At 41.4% G+C, this 22,454-nt stretch overlaps 1 protein-coding gene across 4 annotated transcripts in view; it reads left to right on the top strand.

Moving 5' to 3' along the window:
- LOC142501185 (transmembrane protein 150A-like) overlaps nt 1–22,099 on the top strand; it is a 74,528-nt gene extending 52,429 nt beyond the window's left edge. For 3 of the 4 annotated variants that reach the window (XM_075610698.1, XM_075610696.1, XM_075610699.1), the window contains 2 exons: nt 9,473–9,650; nt 19,754–22,099. In XM_075610698.1, the coding sequence (XP_075466813.1) occupies nt 9,473–9,650; nt 19,754–19,998 (423 nt within the window). In that variant the 3' untranslated portion in view covers nt 19,999–22,099. Of the gene's footprint in view, nt 1–8,473; nt 8,583–9,472; nt 9,651–19,753 lie in introns of all 4 variants that reach the window. The other variant, XM_075610697.1, reaches the window with a different exon arrangement.
- The last annotated feature ends 355 nt before the right edge of the window (nt 22,100–22,454 follow it).

Genomic DNA, 22,454 nt, shown 5'->3' on the forward strand with positions numbered 1-22,454 from the left:
AAAAGCCACTGAGTGGCACTGAGAGTTTGAAGCAGGGGAGCCTGGTTCAATTCCCGGTGTCGGCTCCTTGTGACCTTGGGCAAGTCACTTTATCTCCCTGTGCCTCAGGCACCAAAAACATAGATTGTAAGCTCCATGGGGCAGGGACCTGTGCCTGCAAAATGTCTCTGTAAAGCGCTACGTATAACTAGCAGCGCTATACAAGAACATGTTATTATTATTATTATGCCTGAATCTAATTCAAAACATTAAAGTCCCGGACAAGTATTTTTGGCAAGAAGAATTTAATGTTCATTTACTGGCAACCAAGGAGCCCCTAGAAACTGTAGCAGTGCTGCTTTAACAGCAGCCTGGAGGGTGTCAGTGGAAAGCTGTTTGTGCTAATTGCTTAAACGTGATAATCAAGTTTGATACATTTAACACGGTCAGAGTGTATCCACGTGCAAGTTCCCTAAGCGTGTTCTTGTCCTCATCCATTGTTTTCAGCGCAGGTGTGAATATTCTGGGTGTGGACATACATCAAGCATAAAAAGTACATTTTTAGCTTTTGTCCATTTTTAGCAGGGATTTCCTTAAAGCCGTAGCCTGTTGGATCAGCCCTTTTGCTTCCGGACTTGCGTTGCTTTGCAATGTGTCATGTGTCATGTGTCATGTGTTTAGTAAAGGATTTAAGTTTGATTGTGGTGTTAAGCCAGCTTTAAGGAAGTTGAGAGCTAATGAACACAATGTGAGCCCGTCTTCTTGGATTTACCTGCTTGAGCTTGGTTATTGATTTAGCAAAATTGGGAGTAGGTTTTGGTGCATGATCAGATACATTTTGTGCTGACGACTTATATTTTTTTCTTTCTATTTTCTTTGTAAATATGGAATCACAAAAACTAGGGAGGAAAGATAAGACACAAAAATGATATATCCTGTATTCAGCCATCCATGTACATAGCACTTTGTATATCCTGTAACTAAGTATATTTACAGCTTTACTAATACATAGCCACATATTTTTTACTCTCCCTATTTAATCAGCCAAAATTACATTTAAACAGGTAATCCAAGCAGCACTTAAAAATAAATAAAAAAAATAAATATATATATATATATATATATATATATATATATATATATATATAGTGGTCGACAAATCACCAAAAAATCTACTCGCCACCTAGTACCACACGTGTGCTGCTTGGGCCAATAGGAGCTCGCCACGATGTTAAATCCACTCGCCCGGGGCGTGCAAATGTATAGGTTTGTCGAACACTGTATATATATATACCATAATACTGAGGTTAAGTTATGGTGAGTAAAAAAAGTGACAAAAACCCTCCACAGGAAAGCAAATATGCAAATACAACTGTATGCTCATCTGCATGTCTTAGGCAGGTCTGCAACCCCACCTTTCACCATTATCACCCAGCATAAAGCACTTCCACTGCAGCAAGGGATTCTGGGAAATGACATGCAAATGAGCACTCAGTGCCTCTTTTTGCTTCAAAAACCATTTTTAACATGGTTCCCTATAGGCTTAAGCTTGCTGCATGGTCACAGCTTTTAACTTAACTCAGTATTATGGTATACCCTATCCCATAGCTTCTTTGCATACCCAGTTAATCAACCCCACACTGATGAGACCCATCAAGGTCGAAACGGCTGTCTGTGGATGGTTTTCTGGGTATGCACCTTAACCCTGGCTGTGCTCAAAGCTGTGACCATGCAGCAAGCTTAAGCCTATAGGGAACCATGTTAAAAATGGGTTTTGAAGCAAAAAGTGGCACTGAGTGCTCATTTGCATGTCATTTCCCAGAATCCCTTGCTGCAGTGGAAGTGCTGTATGCTGGGTGATAGTGGTGAAAGGTGGGGTTGCAGACCTGCCTAAGACATGCAGATGAGCATACAGTTGTATTTGGATGTATGTATGTATATATATATAATTACCTTTAATGAAAACTAACAACCTAAGCTGCCGATCAATTTGTTCTCCCATAATCGATCCTGCTTCCCAGGGTTCATTAAATGGGCTGCCTTTCAGTTTCAAGCAATCCTTCAGTCAGTGTAACTCAGCAGCTGCAATCTATTCTGATATTACCAAGGTAACATTATCTATTATTACAGTTTGCAGCTCAAAGTACTGGGAATATTGGCAACAAATTATCACAAACAGGAAAGTGTTGCAAAGATCTTGCACTGCCGGGGGAAGTGCGTTGAAACCTGCTATAAAATTCAAAGGATGCTCATATTAAAACTCACTAAAATGGCATTAAGATTTCAATAATAATAAAATGTAGTAAGTATTATCTAATACCACAGAACTAATATATATTTTAAAAAAAAATTAGGATATTGCATGGATCACTCTTATAATGGGACGGATGAATCTGCACCACCAAGAAACTCGTTCTGTAACATAGCTTCAGTAATACATTTTGTATAGAAAAGTTAAAAGCGACCAGTTCCTTAAATAAAAGAAATAATTGTCATTTGTGTAATTCAGAGGTGACCTTGGATGTATTGGCCATAAGTATATAGCTCTCCAAAGTGCCTATGTCCTTTCCCGTGTCAAGAATCCGATGGCAGCAACACAAGCTCATGTCAATGTTCTTCCAAGTCCATCTTTGCTCCTTTCCTGTAATTATTGGGAATTTGTGAGATGGGCCCATCTCTGTTGCCAGCTTAAAAAACTTTATGCAAGAGGACTGGAGAGAAACAGCTGTTTTAGATTTGAGCTGTGTTCCTGGTACTGAGGGCTCTGCACTTTTTGCACCGACTACAGATGGAAATACTGTTGAGGGTAAATGAAGGAATAGAAAGACAATGCATATTTGTGCACTCCCCTCTTTTGGGGCTACTATTTCAGTAAAAGGCTTTACTGTGTGGGCTCATTCAGGTTATCCTCCCCACCCCCCATATCATGGGATGTAGGATGACTTTCCAATTCCCTTGTATGTCTTGTGACCCATGATGTCATTATAGTGTTTGTATAGAGGGTATTTGTAGCTCCACCCTATGTTCTAGAATCGGGTTCTTAAGAGTTCTGACAAGGGTCCTCACTGTGAGTCCTATAAATAGGTTTGTGTGTATAGCCAAATGTATTAAGCTGTGTCCTGTCACCGTTTGTTGTTTCCAGTTAGGAATGTGCCCATTAAGTAAGCACCAGTAGTAAAGGCCCTCAATTGTTCTCGCTGTTGAAAAGGAGGAAGCATGCTTTTGGTATGGAGTTCTAAGCATAGTAACTCCGGAGTATGTTTGGACTGGCCTAACCGGAACTTTCCTCGTGCATTCTTCATCCAATAGGTATGGAGAAAGTATGCCGTGCTCAGTAGTGGGTTGTTCAATCAGGAGCCTTAAGTGTATGCCAGAAGGGCCCACTCAACAAGTGGTGGACCATTACTAATCCCATTGAAGATACTGCCAATTTATCCTTTTTTATGGGTAGCAAGTTTAAGTACCTCCACAGCGTAGGAGTGAGAGCTACCAGGGGGTGTAGGCCAGAGTGATATTGTTTGCCAAAAATTGCTGTCAAATACCCAGTATGTCCGTGTCTGTGAAGCATTACTGATGACTGTCAAAGCACCTTTTTTCCCCATAAACGTTCCTGTCGCCCGTCCTTGTTATATTCAAGCATCCACGCCCAGCCTGCACTTACCCAGCACCCTGCAAAGGCCCGGAGAGACTGAGCACTGCAATGTATATAGTCAATCTGATGTGACTTCCATGAGAGGAGGGTTACTTTTGATTTTAATCAAGCCTACAAGGGAGGATTAGCTGATGTATAAATACCTGGAGCTGCCTAGGAGATTGAACTATAAGATGGTAGTGGCATTACTCACCCTTGATTGAATATAGCATTCCATATGTGTATTGTACAGTGCACATTTCTGCACATACTCTACATCTTTGCCCATTTACAGTGAATTTTCCTATTGGTATTATTATCATTATTGAATAGTCTGTCGGTAAGACGCATGAAAAAAGACTCCTTTTCAGAAAGAATGTTAGAAGTTCCCTTGCAAGCTCATTGCAGAAGACGAGCGCTAACATGCACATTTAAATACATTTTGGATATTATTTTGGCAAACCTGGTGTCCATCTCATCCTTACATTGATTGTATTCATGATTGAGATTTTACGCTGCATTTTTAATAACTAAATGGTGGATTCATTGGAGGGTGATTCCTTTATGAGGACTTTGAGACGATATGAGATTACTTTAGCATATTTTATGTGCATACAGTATATCTTTTGTAAATATTATGTCGTTTAAAAACATTGAATTTACAACCATATAAATGATATGTCTGTGGTCATATTGTCCACAGCAATATTGTGCACCCTTTTCCTATAATAAATCAGTACTATACACATAAGCCTGTATTGTATTATAATTCCTGTGCACTTCTTGCAAGTGCGTCTACCTCTTCGTGTTCCCTCTGAGGCCATATTATTATTTAGCAACGTGGAAGAAAAAAATATATATCAGAAGAACTGACAGAGTACTAGATGGAGAGAAACTACTTGTCACGTACGGCACACCTGTGGGATGTGACTTGCATACGGGACAAGGGTACACAGCTCTCAAGCTGGCCCACTTTTCACCTTCACAAAGTTCCCTCAAATGTCTCCCCTCAATCCGTTCCCATATATCTGTAATGAGCAGCACACAAGTGTGAGATATGCAACCAGGGTTAATACACACGGCTACTCTAGCCAACTCACCTTTCTCCTCTGCAAGGTACTTTCAATTAGTTACTATTAACCCCTTACCATCATATCTATCCACTGCCACCACCTGAGAAGTATGCAAAACATGTAATTAATATATATATCTGCCAGGGTCTCAAGTCCCTGTCCATTACAGAAAAAATTATGCACCTAACACAAAGATCTGTTGTAGCAAAATGTGTCTGAAAATGTAAATACTCTGTACAAAGCGTGCAACAGTTCATTCAGAGCCCCAAAGCATTATGTATTAAAGAATGTTTTTAATATATAAAATACAGCGCTTAAATTGCAGAAAATGGATTACAAGAACATACAGTTACAATAAATGCAGAACAGTTTCTTAAAATAGCAGGATAAAACAGAAAACAGAAATTCCTATACAGTAAGTTACCACATGTCATATGCTTTCCCCTAGAGAGGTCACTAATGTAGAAATATGAAAATGCAAGTGTTTGGTCCCAAACACACCTATTGAATTCTGATTTTCATAATACCCTGCTAAAATTTATTTACTATTTTTTCCCCATTGAAACAACATAATCCCACCCCTGTAATAAATCAGCTGCTAGGTTGACGGTTTTAGAAAAAAAAAAGACGTTTAACTCCTTGCCTCAATATATAAATTCACTCATAACTTACTTTCTCTAACACTTAACACACGTGAGTAATATCAATCGAGTCAGCCGATTCTGACGGGTGTAACCGTCTTGCTCCTAAATTTGAGTGACAAATGGATATCTGTCCTTGGCACCTCTTACCCATGTAGTGTGTGGTCTTATTGCATGCGTCTCCTTGCAACGATTAGAGATATCTGAACGTTATACTTTAGAATAGAGGTGATCACCAGATATCCTCATTTTTGAATAAATTCACTCTCTTGTGGAATACTTTCTTAGATGTCCGCGCCCCCTGAACCTCGCTGAACCCTCCACAGAATGCTTTTTAAAGCACCTCTAAAAGTGTCCTGTTTACTTGGATGTCAGCGGCCGTAAATGAATCCCCTCTCTGGCAAAATAGATGCCCTTATCTCCAACTTATATCAATCCTTAAACTCAAGGCCAAGGGTTAAACAGGCCATACATAAAACCATTTTTGTATTTTTTTTTATACAAATGGTAACCACATTAACCTCTGAAGCACCAGATTGATTACAATACCTAATATCTCATGTGATATTGTCATGACACTGCTGTTTGAGTTCTGTACAGTAAACAATGGGATTCTATTCCAATTTAGTCACCATCCATTGGGTTGTTAAATCAATCTGTGTTTTCTTTGGAGCAATGTTACTAATTTGTATTGAAGATCTGTAAGGAGGTGCCACTGTGCCTGAGTGATTTCATGTTTGTTGTTTCCATTACTAAGGGGCGATCTTGGCAAGTGTGGGAGAGGAGCAGGTTTTAGTAGGCGTACACAGCCTCTCCCTGCATGTGTTACAACAAGCTATAGAACTACAACCACGTGGTGGTTGTGCTAGATACAGGGTACTCACTTTTCTCCATGTGAAACATGGAGATATTCATAGTCCAGCAATGGGATTTTAGCTCCCTTCATCTTTGTTTGTCAAAGTTGTCTTGGTATTTTAACCATCTCCGCCATGTGGTTCACTCAGGCAAAAGATGCAGAGTTTGGACACTTGTAGAGGAAATCAGTTAAACTTATTTTCTTTGTCTTGAATCAGTTACCAGCATAATGAGAGCATGGTTGATACATTAAAAAATCACATGGCAGCCCAGTTTGAGATACAGTACAAATCCTTTGTTGGCTTGTTCAGGTCATTTTATCTGCCTAAGTTAAAGACCAAGATCTAAGTTATAAATCTATGCAGCAGGGTTTATTTGTCCCTATTCAATGTGCTGAGAAGTTTTCTGCCCCTTTGCAAGTGAAGAATTTAGCTAAACGCAAAGTAACAGGGCTCATTCATCTTGGTTTCAATTAAGGTAACGTCTTAATTCTCAAGGGAATGATGGTTTCACAGTGTGTTGAATAAGGGCCATTGAACAAGACAATGTATATAAATATGTTATCTGCTCTGATGACCTTGAAAAGCTGGTTAAAATAAAGATATATTTTTTTAGTTTCTTCTAGGGTGATAACTTGATAATAAGGTTTCATGATAAATGTTTAAATGTCTTTCAAATGAGGTACAATATACAGTAGATTGGGGATTTATATGATCCCACTGTTAAGGCACGCTCTCATTCACCTGGAAAGAAACTTAAAAATAAAAATGACTAATACATTTTCAATTACAGTTCTACCATAATTACATTGTTTGTAAAAGTAGTTTGTATATTACTTAAAATAGATTTAATCCACAATGCACTAAAATCCTAATTTGTTTTCCTACGTGGAGCCCTTCAGTGTAACCTGAGGCACCCACAGGGGACACAGGGCTTTGGTTGAGATACACCTTACAGGGTGGATCATGCTTTTATGTGTAACACAAATGCACTTCAGAGACAATTTATGTAATATTTTTATGAGTTTTATGTAACGTGCTTGTTCTAGCTGTTCAATGCCTTAGGGTTCCAACAAGTGCCAAGGGTGGATGTGTTTTCTTAATTGAGCCTGAGACAACCTAGATGTTTGGTCAGGAAGATTTGTTACGAGGAAATAACTGCAGTGTCTGACATATGCAGATGTATTCTATGCCAAATTATAGACTAAAAATGAGAAACAGAAACTCCATGTTGATTTGGTTCAAATTGGTATAGGAATTCAGTCCAGAGAACACGACATTTTGTTTTTGCGCCATTCACACCAGGAAACCATGATGGTTCATTCCGGCTTCACGTAGTGCATCAGTGTGGATAGTAGGTGAGACGTAAGATAAAGTGGCATTCACACTTATACTGCATTGTTTTATTAAAGTAGCAATGCTACTTAATTAGCTGCCTCAACCCTTTTGCTGCTAGAGCGACCAGCAGCAAATTGCAAGGCTGACCTGTCTGGTGGGATAAAGGTTAAGGGGCCATTTTAGTAGCACTGTCTTCATTGCAGTTCATTCATGCCAGTGGGAGTCCTGGTACTATGACGGGTTCCAGATGAACGTGTCAAATCTAACTGCAGAACCAAACCTTGCACCAGTTACTAAAAGGAGGTGTTCTGAAGGTGAAGGGCTCGCAATTGCGAGCCTGAAGTTTTAAGACTGTTAATCCACAGCTTAGCTTTGGTAAATAATACTCACAAGTTGATGCCGTTGCCCACAAACTGTATGCCTTGCCGGTAAAGTGGTCACATCATTTTGTGCACAGGGGTGGGCACTTTTGTCCAACACTAATCGGAGCACAGTACATAGCGTCCCTTATCATTGCAGACTTGAAATTCATCCTGATTTGGTGAAAAGAGATATTACATAAACATATACTTAGCGCTCAACCTATTAAACAACCTAAACTATACTATACAAGATAATGAATGAAAGTGATGTGAACTGATTATATCTTCTATAAAAGCCCCAGACTAAGGAATGAAGGAGTAGTTGCCTAAGGAGTAACAACGAACCTATCCATAAGGCTAGTACAAACAGTGACAAGAGAATATAAAACAAACAAGTTGGAAAATAAAAATTAAAAGTCCTTGGCGCACTATCAGGTGTATAAACCTGATATAAATGGAAGTCCCAATTCTTTGAATGTAGGGATGATTTGTGGGTCCGGAATACGATCTCTCAGAGTCCCTTGAATGGTGGATATGAATCTGTAATTATACATTGGTTTTTTTCTATTTTCATTTCATTATATGCTATTGTAAGCAACTGTGCAGAGAGTGTCTACACCATCTGGCAATCTACAGATATCCAGCCTGCATACTAGAGGGAAAGCTAAAGATACCTTTCAAGGCCCAGTATCTTCTACTTTTAAGTAAGTAGCCAGCAGCGGTGTGGGAGCGAACGATTAACCAGAGGTTACTGCGCAATGGTCGGTTTGTTTTGTATAATTACAGATTCAGATCCACCATTCAAGGGACTCTGAGAGATAGTATTCCGGACCCACAAATCATCCCTACATTCAAAGAATTGGGACTTCCATTTATATCAGGTTTATACACCTGATAGTGCGCCAAGGACTTTTTATTTTTATTTTCCAATTTGTTTGTTTTATATTATCTTGAAATTCATCCTAATGGAGCCACTACTTAATGTGTTTTTTTTTCTTTCAAATCTACAATATCTGCTTCCTCTGCTTCTCTCTCCTGTCCTTCCTCCTTCTTCTGCTTTTTCTCTACATCTTTTTTCCCTTCATTTCTTTTTTTCAGCCCAGGGTTTTCTCCTGCTTGCCACCGCCTCCGTCCCTCGCGTCTCCCACTTTCTCTCGCTCTCCTCCCTTGCCTTGTCAATGTCAGTACTTCCACCATTTTATGAGGCAGAAATCATGGCTTCACGTTCACCAAATCATGGCATCTGGAGGCGGGGAGATAATAAGGCATTTAATGTAACATTGGAAAGTCATTTCATCTCACATTGGAGAGATACACTGGCGATGTGCCTTGTGCAAAGTTAACTGTAAGAGGGGTTAAGGCTGCACTCCACAAATAGAAAAAATGCATACAATTTACTGGTGCTGCTGGTTCAAGCAAGTACCTGCCACAAAATCCAAAATACACTGAGGAAAAGAAGGGATCCAGCGCTCCACGGATTTCTGAATAAGAAAATTTATTAGTGCCACCATGTCCATTTTTTTCAGAGTTGAACCTTCAACTTTATTATTTATTTAGACATTTTAATATTGTGTTTTATCTTTCTCGCTTGTAGGTGGATCACGCCAAAGTCCTTCATTATATTGGAGCAGGTGTTGCCTTTCCAACCAGCATGCTGTTCATTTGCCTTCAGTCTCTCTTGACCTACCGCATGGCCCACACCCACTGGCATTACTGGACAGGACATCTCCGCTGCATTCTAACACTGTTTGGCCTGGCCATTTTGGTGCTGAGTATCCTTTCTGTTGTGCTTGTTACATAGCAGATGAAAAAAGACATATGTCCATAGAGTTCAACCTATGTTACATTTAGACAGATATACTCATCCTACTGTAGATTTGTGTTTACAGTATATTGATTCAGAGGATGAAAAACATATAAACCCCTGTGAAACATTATCCAAATATGTCTCATAAGGGGAAAACATGAATTACTTCCTGGCTCAAGTAATGGCAATGAGATTTCTCTCTAGATTAACATCATTATTTTATTTACTTGGTATATCCCTGTATACCTTTCCTTTCTAAAAAAAATGTCTACCCAGTTCTTAAAGCTATCTATTGTATCTGCCATCACAGTCTCAATGGGTAATACATTACACATTTTAACTGCCCTTACTGTAAAGAACCCTTTCCTTCTGGTGAAATCTCTTTGCCTCCAATCCTAAGGAATGGCTCTGTGTCGTCTGTACTGTCCTTGGGATGAATAGTTCTCTTTTAAGATCCTGGTGTTGACCCTGATTATATTTGTAACTAGTTATCATATCCCCTCTTAGTTTCTGACAGTCTTCTGGTTGGATAAAGAATTTCAGAAACCCGGTAGACCTGATGAATATACTGTATATGGGTTGGGCAGAAGGCGTGCGTATTGCAGGTCGGTGCAAAAATGGGGTAAGAGATTGAGAACACACAGATGGTTCCTAAAATGGGATCCAGACAGGAGCCGTCACAGATAAATGCACTCAAACCATAATGCAAATAGAGCATAAATATGTTCTGAGATCTATTGTCCCTATATAGTAGCCACACAAATAGAATATACTTACATCAGTCCTATACGTAAGAAAATCTAATAATGTATGGACCGTATACCTTTACAAATCTTCCTTTAATAACAGAGATATATCAAATGTGTATACATAATAATAAAACATCAGTGCAATACATAGTAAGTACATGAAATACATGGGGAGATTATTGAAAAATACCAAAAACCTGTAGTCAGTATAGAAATAATCACAGTTATTTGTGTCTGTTATCTTCTTATGTGGAGAGATGTATATAGTGTGTGTGTGTGTATGTGTGTGTATGTGTGTGTGTATGTATATATATATATATATATATATATATATATATATATATATATATATATATATACACATATATACATACATATATACATACATACATACATACATACATTTATCCAATATATATTCGAATTTACCATACCAGAGACTTGACTGTACTGTGGTTATTTCTGACCGATATATTTCTGGCTATATACTGACTAAAGGCTTTTGGTATCCTCCCACTGTGGTTTTACTATGTATTTCACGGATGTTTTATTATTATGTTATACATATTTGATATATCTCTGTTATTAAAGGAAGAAGGTCCATACATGATTAGATTTTCTTGAGTATAGGACTGATGTAGGTGTATATTCTCTGTGTATTTGTATTACGGTCTGCATGCATTTATCTGTGGGGGCTTCTGTCTGGGATCCTCTGTGTGTTCAGGATAAAGAATTTGCAGTATCTCAATGTAAGAAAGAGAGCCGTCTCAGTAGGGCATGGAATGATATTCCTAGATGGTTAGCAGCAGCCGTAACAATCTCTTTGATTCTATAAATGTGACCTGGGAGAATGCTTGAATATGAAGAGTATTACAGGTCTAATTCTATCAGTTCACATATACCATTTTTTTTATACAGGGTAGGAATTTGTGAACTAAACATGGGTTACGTCTGTTCTACCCCCTCTTTGTCTGTAATTGTTAGCAATCAAATTTGTATTGCTGAACTGGGCAATGCACTGGTGTTATACATAGGGTTGCCAAGTGGCTTCTTCAAAAATGCTGGACACTATGGTAAAAGCCGGTCATGTCATTATGTCCAGAGAGGTAATATCGGACACATACATGTCCAGTATTACCTCTCATTTTTTACTGGAGTGTCCAAAAACAGGACAGTCCGGTTCAATACTGGACACCTGGCAACCCCTACGTCACTACACAAAACACAAATGAGCGAAAGTCTGCTCACTAAGGGCAACGGTAGGCTGTTTAGTGATATGCAACTAATTTAAATGAATTGCTTCTATCACGGGGTAAATGTTTTTCTAATGTGTTTTGTATGAAGAATCTGCAGTAGACTTTGCAACTGGAATGTAGACAATTATTGAAGTTGCTTTGACCTTTTTAACTAAGGATGTTCCACTCAACTGGTGTGTTTTACCTCCTGGCGAGAAGTTATTGAATGATCAATTTTACCGTTATTAATTTCTGACAGGCAACAGAGCACAACTAAAAGACGTCACAATCATCAAGTACAGAAGGCAAATTGCAGTCCCTGTCCAAGGTCATGTTAATAAAAAAAAGGTGTTGGTTTATAGTGTAAAAAGTGCAAACGCTGTACGTGCCAGGCCTGGTAAAAGTGTTAACCCCGCTGTTACCAGAGACTGGCCCTCCTGAGAGCCAGGGGGCTAATCTTGTGCATTGAAAGTCTTTTGTTCTTGAGTTTACCAAGACATTCTGGTTATCAGATACAGATACAATGTACGTTTCTATCTGCTGGGAACTGCAGGATTGCGCAGACAGAAGGCTTTAAAGTTGTTGTTATAGAATAGACAGGTGTTAATGATTCTGGGATTTACCCATCACAAGACTCTGGCACAAATCTCCTTCAGGCCACTCTCCCAAAGAAAATAGGGCAGATAAGTCTGTCAGTGGATGGGCCTCTCCCAATGGGGTGGGACTTATACCGACTGATATGTTTTCAGTTGTCATTGTGCGGATTAAAGGGAAAAAAAAGTTAAAGTAGCAATTATCACACACACACACGTGTATATATATGTGTGTGTGTGTGTGTGTGTGTGTGTGTGTGTGTGTATATGTGTGTATATGTGTGTGTGTATATATGTGTGTGTGTGTGTGTGTATTTATATGTGTGTGTGTGTGTGTGTGTGTATACATATATACACAGCCATTCCTCGCTTATCCGACGTAATGCGTCCTGCAAACTGCCATCGGATTGCCAGTCGATGTTAATCCGCGGCGGTGAGCATCGGCTAAGCAGGTCCGACGTTGGATAACACGTGCAGCGGACAGCATTATGCGGCGTCGCATAAGGCATTCGACGGAAAGCGGGCCGTCGGATACCGAGGATCACCTGTGTATATATGTAACACCGTTTGCATCCCCCCCCCAATCGCAGATAAGATGCATGTGGGGGGAATCTATATGTATTACCAGGTGTGGTGCTTTACCTGTCGGGTTCACAGGAGGCCTGAACCTCCGTCAGTGAGAGCTTGGGGTGTATCCTCTCGAACGATCTTACGTAAACAGCACCTCCACCTGTGTAGGATTCTACGGGTAGAATATATATATATAAATATATATATATATATATATTGTTTACTATAGGGGCAGATAACACAATACAATATACATAAACAATATGACCGTGTCCTTCTATGACACTAATAGGTACAACTACTCGTCGTCTCGCCGGGCCTTAAGCCCACACCTTATTCCCACCCAACACTGGGTACCCAGAGTCCCAGGAGTCCCACAACTATAGGCGTGATCAATGCCTGTGTAAACCGGTATGGTGGTGCACTTGATGACTTTACTGTACCTGTCGGATGTGTCCACACCCGGGCACGCAGATGCTTGACTTGGAATCCCTTGCTCCAGGAGATGATCCAAGATGCCTCCGCCTCAACGGTGAGTGGCTCCCGCAGGGAGAGATCCACCTTTATAATGTCTCTTATCTCTGCTAACGCAGAGGATGTTTCACCTTCACAGCAATGGCCAGGATAGTTACGTTTCCTGGCTGGACCCTCACTTGTCTGGGCTCTACAGGACCCTGTCCCTATCTAAGGGGAGTTCCTGCAGCAACCACAAGCTGAGGTGAGTTGGGGCCTAAGGGGGATGTCCGGCCTAGTGAAAGGAGCCACTTGCTCCCTACACATACCCACCCTCCCCTGTCTGTGACCCAGCTCCCACTGATTTCCTGGGCTAGTGCGCAACAATATATCTTTCCCTTCAAGGGAAGCTGTAAGCCCTATTGGCTCCCTGGCATCAGGTGACCTGTATACCCCAAAGCATCCTGGGACTTGTAGTCCCTTGCAGCCCTATTTTGCATTGGGGCCGCGTGCAATCTTGTAATGGCCGCCGCAACAGCTAACTGCGCCTGTGCTAACTCTGGGAGGCCCTGTGCTCCTGAAATGGCTGCCGCGTGCATTCTGAGCATGCGCGACCTCGCGTCAACCGTGACATGGCCGCTGACACTCCTATCACTGTACTGTGCATGCACGACTACACTGCGCATGCGCGAGCTCCTGCAAGATGGCGGCGTCCTGTAACTGAGGCCGCTGGGAGCCCTGGGCGACGCGACCGCCCCCGTAGCTCCCCGACATACCACGGGTTCCCGTTTTCCTGCGGAGGTAAGGGGGGCCAGGGGGAAGCCTGCTACATATATAATACCAAAACCTAAATAAATATGGCTGCTAAGCCCCACTCACTTGGAGACATTGGTAGAACTCGTAAAAGATTAAGACGACCCTTTTTTTCCATGATAAGACCTTTTGATGTCTACATGGAAACCAGGTTGGTGAGAATAAACAGCCGAAGTTTCCATGTAAACAATAAACTGTTGGCTTTAAGCCTTTGAAAAAAAAAAAAAAAAGTGTGTGTGTGTGTGACAAAAACAACAAATGGAAATACAACTGTATGCTCATTTGCATGTCTTAGGCAGGTCTGCAACCCCACCTTTCACCATGATCACCCAGCACTTCCACTGCAGCAAGGGATTCTGGGAAATGACATGCAAATGAGCACACAGTGCCACTTTTTGCTTCAAAAACCATTTTTAACATGGTTCCCTATAGGCTTAAGCTGCATGGTCACAGCTTTGAGCACAGCCAGGGTTAAGATGCATAGCCAGAAAACCCACCCACAGACAGCTTTTTTGTTTTGAAAATTCTTTTATTATGCAGCGAATCTTTACAACAAGATTATAACAGTACATAAATCATTTTCCAAACGGAAAAAAAAACCCGCGACGTTAACAACGGCGCAGTGCATATCCCACACAACTCACATACATTTTTATTAATGGTTTCCCCAAAAGTAAAAAAAACTGTGACGAACACGGCGGTGCAGTGCATTTATACATGTGCACCGCACCACAAACATGACATATCATACACACATTATCTCTAACTTTATTGCACAGAAAAACTTTTGGGGCGGGGGAGTAAGGGGGGGGTGGGGAGGGGGGTGTTTAGTCCTCCTCCTCAGGGCCGTCAAAGATGGAATAGTCCTTGAGCAGGCTGTGGAGCAGCCTGCGACAGTCCTGTACCGACATCCTCTTCTTCCCCTTGATCAAACGTTCCCTGGCGAATAGTAAAACGTCCTTGAAACAGCACATTAGACGCCAACCGGCTTCGATTGCGTCCTCTGTGTGTGTTCCTGTGAAAAGTCCGTGGAACACCGAGTAGTACGTGACGCACTTCCTCGGTATACAGTCCTTTAAGTCAGTGTCCAGCGCGCGCAGCAAGGCCTGACCCACCCACAGACAGCTGTTTCAACCTTAATGGGTCTCATCAGTGTGAGGTTGGTTAACTGGCTATGCAAAGAAGCAATAAGGATGGGGTTTACCATACTGACTTAAGTTATGATGAGTAAAAAAAGTGACAAAAACCCTCCACAGCATATGGAAATACAACTGTATACTCATTTGCATGTCTTAGGCAGGTCTGCCACCCCGCCTTTCACCATTATCACCCAGCACACAGCACTTCCACTGCAGCAAGGGATTCTGGGAAATGACATGCAAATGAGCACAAAATGCTTTTTGAAGCAAAAAGTGGCACTGTGTGCTCATTTGCATGTCATTTCCCAGAATCCCTTGCTGCAGTGGAAGTGCTGTGTGCTGGGTGATAATGGTGAAAGGCGGGGTTGCAGACCTGCCTAAGACATGCAAATGAGCATACAGTTGTATTTCCATTTGCTATATGCTTTGCTGTGGAGGGTTTTTGTCACTTTTTTTACTCACCATAACTTAAGTCAGTATGGTAAACCCCATCCTTATTGCTTCTTTGCATAGCCAGTTAACCAACCCCACACTGATGAGACCCATTAAGGTCGAAACAGCTGTCTGTGGGTGGCTTCTCGGCCTTTTGGCTAAGATCAGGGCGATATGAATGCTCCTCTCGGCCTGCACAGCTATGACCAAATGCAGTACCATCCTATCTGGGGCTTCAGTAGGAAAGGTCTGTGGCAAGCATTTGGCCCTCTAGCTCGTTGAGACGTGGTGTCCAGGCCCCGGACCACAGAACCCCTGAGCCTTCGGGCTAAGGGGGGATGGCATTCGAACAACCAGCCCTTCGGGGCTGGGGTGCACCCGCACAACCCTCGAAAGAGGGGAGATGACGCGAACTCCCTTGCGGGCCTCGGGTCAGAGGGAGGAAGAGACGGATGTCCTGAATCCTACCGGAGGAAGGCATCAATGTACCTGGAGACCTAGGCTTTCGGGCTTAAATCTTCAGGGTACCCGTACCGAGGGCGGGTCTGACTTCGGTTGGACAGTCCAAGGGCATGCACCCGAACCACTGAAGTGGATTGGGATCTGATGAACGAGAGGGGAGGGTCTCCCCAAACCCTCTCGGGAGGGTGAAAAAAAAAAAGCTGTCTGTGGGTGGGTTTTCTGGCTATGCATCTTAACCCTGGCTGTGCTCAAAGCTGTGACCATGCAGCAAGCTTAAGCCTATAGGGAACCATGTTAAAAATGGTTTTTGAAGCAAAAAGTGGCACTGTGTGCTCATTTGCATGTCATTTCCCAGAATCCCATTGCTGCAGTGGAAGTGCTGTGTGCTGGGTGATAATGGTGAAAGGCGGGGTTGCAGACCTGCCTAAGACATGCAAATGAGCATACAGTTGTATTTCCATTATATATATATATATATATATATATATATATATATATATATATGTATATGTGTATATATATATATATATATATATATATATATATATATATATATATATATATATGTAGAGGTATCAGTACCGTGTTAGCCGTGCTTCAATAATCAAAAAATAAATAGATGACACCGTTCTGTGGCTAACGAAATGCTTTTATTTGTGCGAGCTTTCGAGATACACTGATCTCTTCTTCCGGCGATGTTTAAGTATACCTTTTGCTTGCTTCATTCATTGTAACATCGCCGGAAGAAGAGATCAGTGTATCTCGAAAGCTCGCACAAATAAAAGCATTTCGTTAGCCACAGAACGGTATCATCTATTTATTTTTTGATTTTATATATATATATTTATATTGCAGAAGGCAATGTCCCTCAGGGCAATAGGAATCTTACATGAAACATTTTTAGACCATGTTTCATATAAAGAAATGTGGTCATAAAGAAATTAATTTGTCCCAATAACGCCAGTGCAACATTGTATATACTGTAGATGGATTTTACAAGAAACTCTGGGCTTTGATAAAGATGAATAGAATCCAGGCCGATCACTGCACTTTTGTAAATTATTTTGTATATTATTGGAAGGTCAGTCTAGTCCAGGAGTGGCCAACTTCAGTCCCCAAGGGCCACCAACAGGTCAGGTTTTATGGATGTCCCTGCTTCAGCACAGGTGGTTCAGTCAACGACGTCCTTGAGGACTGGAGTTTGCCACCCCTGGTCTAGTTTATTTAAAGAAGCTTGTGTTTTTTTCTTTGAACAATACAATGTCGAACTACTGTAGCTGAATATTTTAGTATGCGTCTTGGATTAGTTTATAATATACAAGGTGATTAGATTTATTTTTTTTCTTCCCAACAGAAACCGTAATAATCATTTAAAAAAAAAAAATGCTTCCAGCGCTTGGAATTGGGGTGATCAGATTGAAGAAAACAATGATTTCTCTTGTGTTTTATGCTTGTCTCAGGCACATGCAGATGTAATCTTTAATGTTTATTCTTTGGTCCATGGTACATTCTGTACTAGTGTACTGTACAGTACTTTTTCCACTGAGCTGATGAGGTGAGAATTATTTTACAGGTCCATATTTACAATAATTTATGTTATTGCAGCTTTTTAGGATTAAACAACTAGTAATGATCTGCAGGACTGCAGACAGATTTCCCGGGGCTCAGGACTAGAGTTATGACTGCCCCCCCTCCCCCCCCTGGCAGTGGTCTTGCGAGCCGTCCCCCCCATTTTACACCTTGAGAGCACTCTCTATTTCCCCCCGTCTCACTCTTACCCCCTCACCCCTTCTCTTACAGTCCCCCTCTCCATCAATTACCCCATTCTCACTCAATCCCCTGTCCTCACAATCATTCCCCCACCCACACACACAATCCCCATCCCCCAAAATACAAGCCCCTCCACCCCAAATACCTACAAAAAAAACCACCCCCCCCAAATACATACAAGCCCCTCCACCCCCAAATAACTACAAAAAAAACCACCACCCAAATACATACAGCCCCCCCGTCCCCCGTCCCCCAAATACATTTTTAATAAAGCTAGCTTGGGGATGGTCTCAGGCCCGGCTGCCGGTCCTCTCGCTACCGTGGGACCCCGGCTCTCCCCCAGCTGCGGGCCTCCCTCACTGACTGTCCCACACCAAGCTGCTGATGTCAGCATGCGCCAGGCCTCCCTCTCATACCGGTGTGCGCTGGAAACTGAGTAATCCAAATGACATGGAAAACAATCTTTATTAATCGGTATACAATATAAATGTGAATACAAATACGTAAAAATACTTGCATATTTAAACATTTTAAAATATGACAAATTGTATATATTTTTTGAAATCAGTGTAGTAGTGTAATATGATAATACTGACAGAAATTATTTTATTTATTATTACAACTTCTTATGCATCCTCTTTCCTTCCCCCTCTTTCCTTTTCTCACCCCTCTTTAATTTCACTTCCCACCTCTTTCCCTTTCTCCTCTGCCCCTCCCTCCCCCTTCTCCCCTGCCCCCCCCCTTCTCCCCTGCCCCCCCCCCTTCTCCCCTGCCCCCCCCTTCTCCCCCGCCCCCCCCTTTTCCCCCTTTCTCCCCTGCCGGATCGAGCAGAATCCTTATATTCCCCTGCTCCCTCCTTTCTCCCCGTCCCTCCTCTTTCCCTCTCCTCTTCCCCTTTCTCTCCTCTCCTCTCATCCCCTTAACAATGCCTACCAGGCGTCAGTGGAGGAGGACCGCTGGAGTGGAGTAGGGCGGTGGCAGAGGAGTTGGATGGCGCGAGTGAAGCAGAGCGGCAGAGGAGGAGGAGGACGGCCGGGTTGGAGCTGCGCTGTAGCAGCGGCAGACACCGGAAGTCAGTGACGACTTTCGGGTCAGACCGCTGGGGCGCGCTCCTTCCAGATCGTCCTGCCTAGTTCCCGTTGTCTAACTTTTATGCCACCCTGCTCCGTCTCCGTCCTCTTCTCCCGCCGCCGTCCTCCTCTGCCACCATCCTGCTCCCGCTGTATCCCTTACAAAAAAAAACTTGAACACCCCTACTGTAGGTACTCCAAATAATCAATAATCCTTATAAATGGGAAAATATTTAACGTTAGAGTCTAAAATAATTTAGTTGACAAACAAAAATGTTTTTGTCGGATTTTGGAAAGGCTTGAGTCCACATTTATGGAGAGGTCCATCCTAAACTTCCTTGGGCCTTTCGTGACTGGGATAGAACAACATGGCAGATCTAAATCAGATCAATCCTAAATCCCATTGTAATGTCGTTGCCCTAATTTAGGAAGGAGAACCAATCATCCTCGGGGATGAGACTAGCAGGGGGTTCTGGCAGCAGAAGAAGCAACCATTGCGTCTTCCTGATACCGTGGCAAGACTAACATGTTTATCATTTGAGCTTCAACCTATTTATTCCAATGTAGTATTTGTAAGTGGCTTCTGTTTCTTTTGATGTGTTGAGCTATTTGACGCTGGTTGGGGTTGCTGTTTGGGACAGGGTCTGATGTTCCTAGCGACCCACGTCTGGTGATTCATTTACAGTTTACTGAAGTATTATATTATGTTCTTGCTGAGGGGTCTGTTGAACCACACGACCAAATCTCCTCTATCGCACATTTCCTTAACTCTTCCTTCTCAGGTGGGGTCTTCTTCATCCAGGAGGGTTTTGTGTTGCAGCACATGGCTGCGCTCTGCGAGTGGATTTTTATTATCAACGTTCTCGTCTTTTATGGGACTTTTTCATTTGAATTTGGGGCGATCTCCACAGATACGTTCCTGGTGCTTCTCAAAGCTAGCAGAGCCCCCAAGAGTTACAAGGCCGGCACCAGCACGCCTTCCACACCTCATGCTCACAGCACCTCGGAGAACATGGCCATGATTTGACTACACCAGAGCTCTTACATGGACATCATGTGTGACTCCGGAACCCTTTTGGTCCTGGTTAGCGTGAGAACATTTCACGGCACAACAGAGAACACTGATTCAAAAGGGCTGTTCAGATGACCAAAAATATGGGTATTTCACCTAGAAAACAAGTTTTTCTTTTTTTTTTTTAAATATGGACTATTCTGATGTTGGTGTGGAAGTTATAATGAAGCAACATTTTGTGTACAGGGCATTGAAACAGCAGCCATATACATTTTTTTTTGTATATTTTTGATATAGTGTATTTCTATAATCTAGATATTCTTCAAAAATGACCAAGAGGCCAAAATAATTCTATGTCAGATGTACAGGTCATGCAATTATTGGAAGACTCCTTGATCTAAGGCCTAGGTTCACTAAACATTTGTTAAAACATGAGTTAATAAAGCACCCTGTTATAAAAAAAAAAAGCACAAAAAAAATACAAACAGGCAAATCTCCTGATTTTTTTTTTGAAATTTTTTAATTTTTTTAATTTTAATTTTTTTTACAGATAATGCTTTTCGCTAACATTAAATATATTCATAAAAATCAGCACGGTAATTAAAAACATATTGCACATAAAGTAAATGGACATTAATAATACGGTCCATTTAACGCTGGACTTAAAATCTCACATGAGGGGCATGTGATAGGATTTCTTACAGAAACGGTCAACAGTGATACTTTTATTGTCTAAATAATGTATTAAGAAAATAGTGCAACGTTTCAGCTCCAGTCCGGGTCCCTTCTTCAGGCTCTCTATTTTATTTTTTTTACAAAAAATAAATTAAAAAAATCCTGAAATGGCATATTTATACATACATGCAATTTCATGTATAAACAAACGCCTGATGAAGGCACCTGAGTGGCCCTGTGAGTTTCCACTCATTTTAAATATTCGTTAGCCAATAAAAGTAAAACTTTTACCAGGGTTTTTAAAAAAAATTTTTTATTATAATATAAACCTTCATTTCTGTCTACAGGCTACAAAACCCTGTGGCAGACATTTATGTAACCCATTTGATGCCAGGGGCTACCAATGCATTGCAAATGAATACCTTCAGATGCCAAAGGGATAAACACACACCATACACACCCTACAAATAAAATGCAAATCATAAATAACATCCATATGGGCAAAAATTGACCATGTAATAGTCAGCTAGTCATGGGGTCACCATAACTAGCTGACCACTTGGACTATGAAGGTGTTACATAATGTTAACATTTAAGAACATAGAAATTACTTGAATTACTTATTTGTACACTCGTTTGCATAAGCCGGCGTTAAAACTATCGCCAAAATGAATGAATTTATCAACTTTTAGTGAATCCAGGCCTACATCTCTTGTTACAATGGGAGTATTGTTTTCATTTGAAAAGGGTGTATAGTGGGAGCTGGGATGTTAGCATGGTAGATTTGAATACATGAACTCCAGTCCTCAAGGGCTACCAACAGGTCAGGTTTTAAGGATATAACAGCTTCAACACAGGTGACTCAATCAGTGGCTCAGTTGTTGAGACCCGTGCTGAAGTAGGGATACCTTAAAACCTGACCTGTTGGTGACCCTTGATGACTGGACTTGGCCACTCCTGCTTTATTGAATTGTATCACCTAGGAGGCCTTTTCCGTAACGTCGAAAAGAAATGTTGGTTGATAGCTAGACCACAAATCTATAAAATAAATATAGCAATGTTTGATCACACTTTACAGGACCAACTACGCACTGGCAAAGCTTGAAAAGTTGACGCACTACTTTTTGTGAATCGAGCAAATATATCAACTTCGTGATAGAAGTACCAAAGAAATGTTTGTATTCTCCTTCTAATCAATTTCCCAGCGTTTCAGGTTTGGGTTTGCCCCGCACAGCAATTCACACGACGTGGTGTAGAGCAGTATGGAGTATGAACGACACATTTCCAAATTGGAAAAATTCACCGCCTAGAGAAATGAACCCACAAAAGAGAAGATGATTTGTCCCTCAGCAGTAATTGCAGAACACCATGTTACCGCTAATGGTTTGCTACCTGCTCCCAAATGTCAATAGAGAATAAACTATTATTTTTGTGCTCCTTAGCAATGACTGTTTTTACCAGTAGGAGGGTCACTCGATCAGCGTGTTACACTCTGCCAGGGTATGTGTGTCCCCATTAACAACATACACATTATTGCAATTAATCTAAACACGCAGGCATGTAACAATTTGTCTAGCATTTTTAATGTTTGTTTTGTATTTTAAGACCTTTTTTCACCTTTTATATTTGGACCCAACAGCAAAAAGCCCATTGTATTGCATATTCCATGGCATTTATCATACTGCTTTTGTCAGCGGATAGTTAAGGGATCATATTTGCTGGTAGAATGCTGCAAGGACTTGGCATGCATTATAGGGCAGGGGGCTCAATTCCAGTCCTCCCTCAAGCGCTCTACA

Source organism: Ascaphus truei, chromosome 8 (genome assembly GCF_040206685.1).
Source record: "Ascaphus truei isolate aAscTru1 chromosome 8, aAscTru1.hap1, whole genome shotgun sequence".
Classification (NCBI taxonomy): Eukaryota; Metazoa; Chordata; class Amphibia; order Anura; family Ascaphidae; genus Ascaphus; species Ascaphus truei.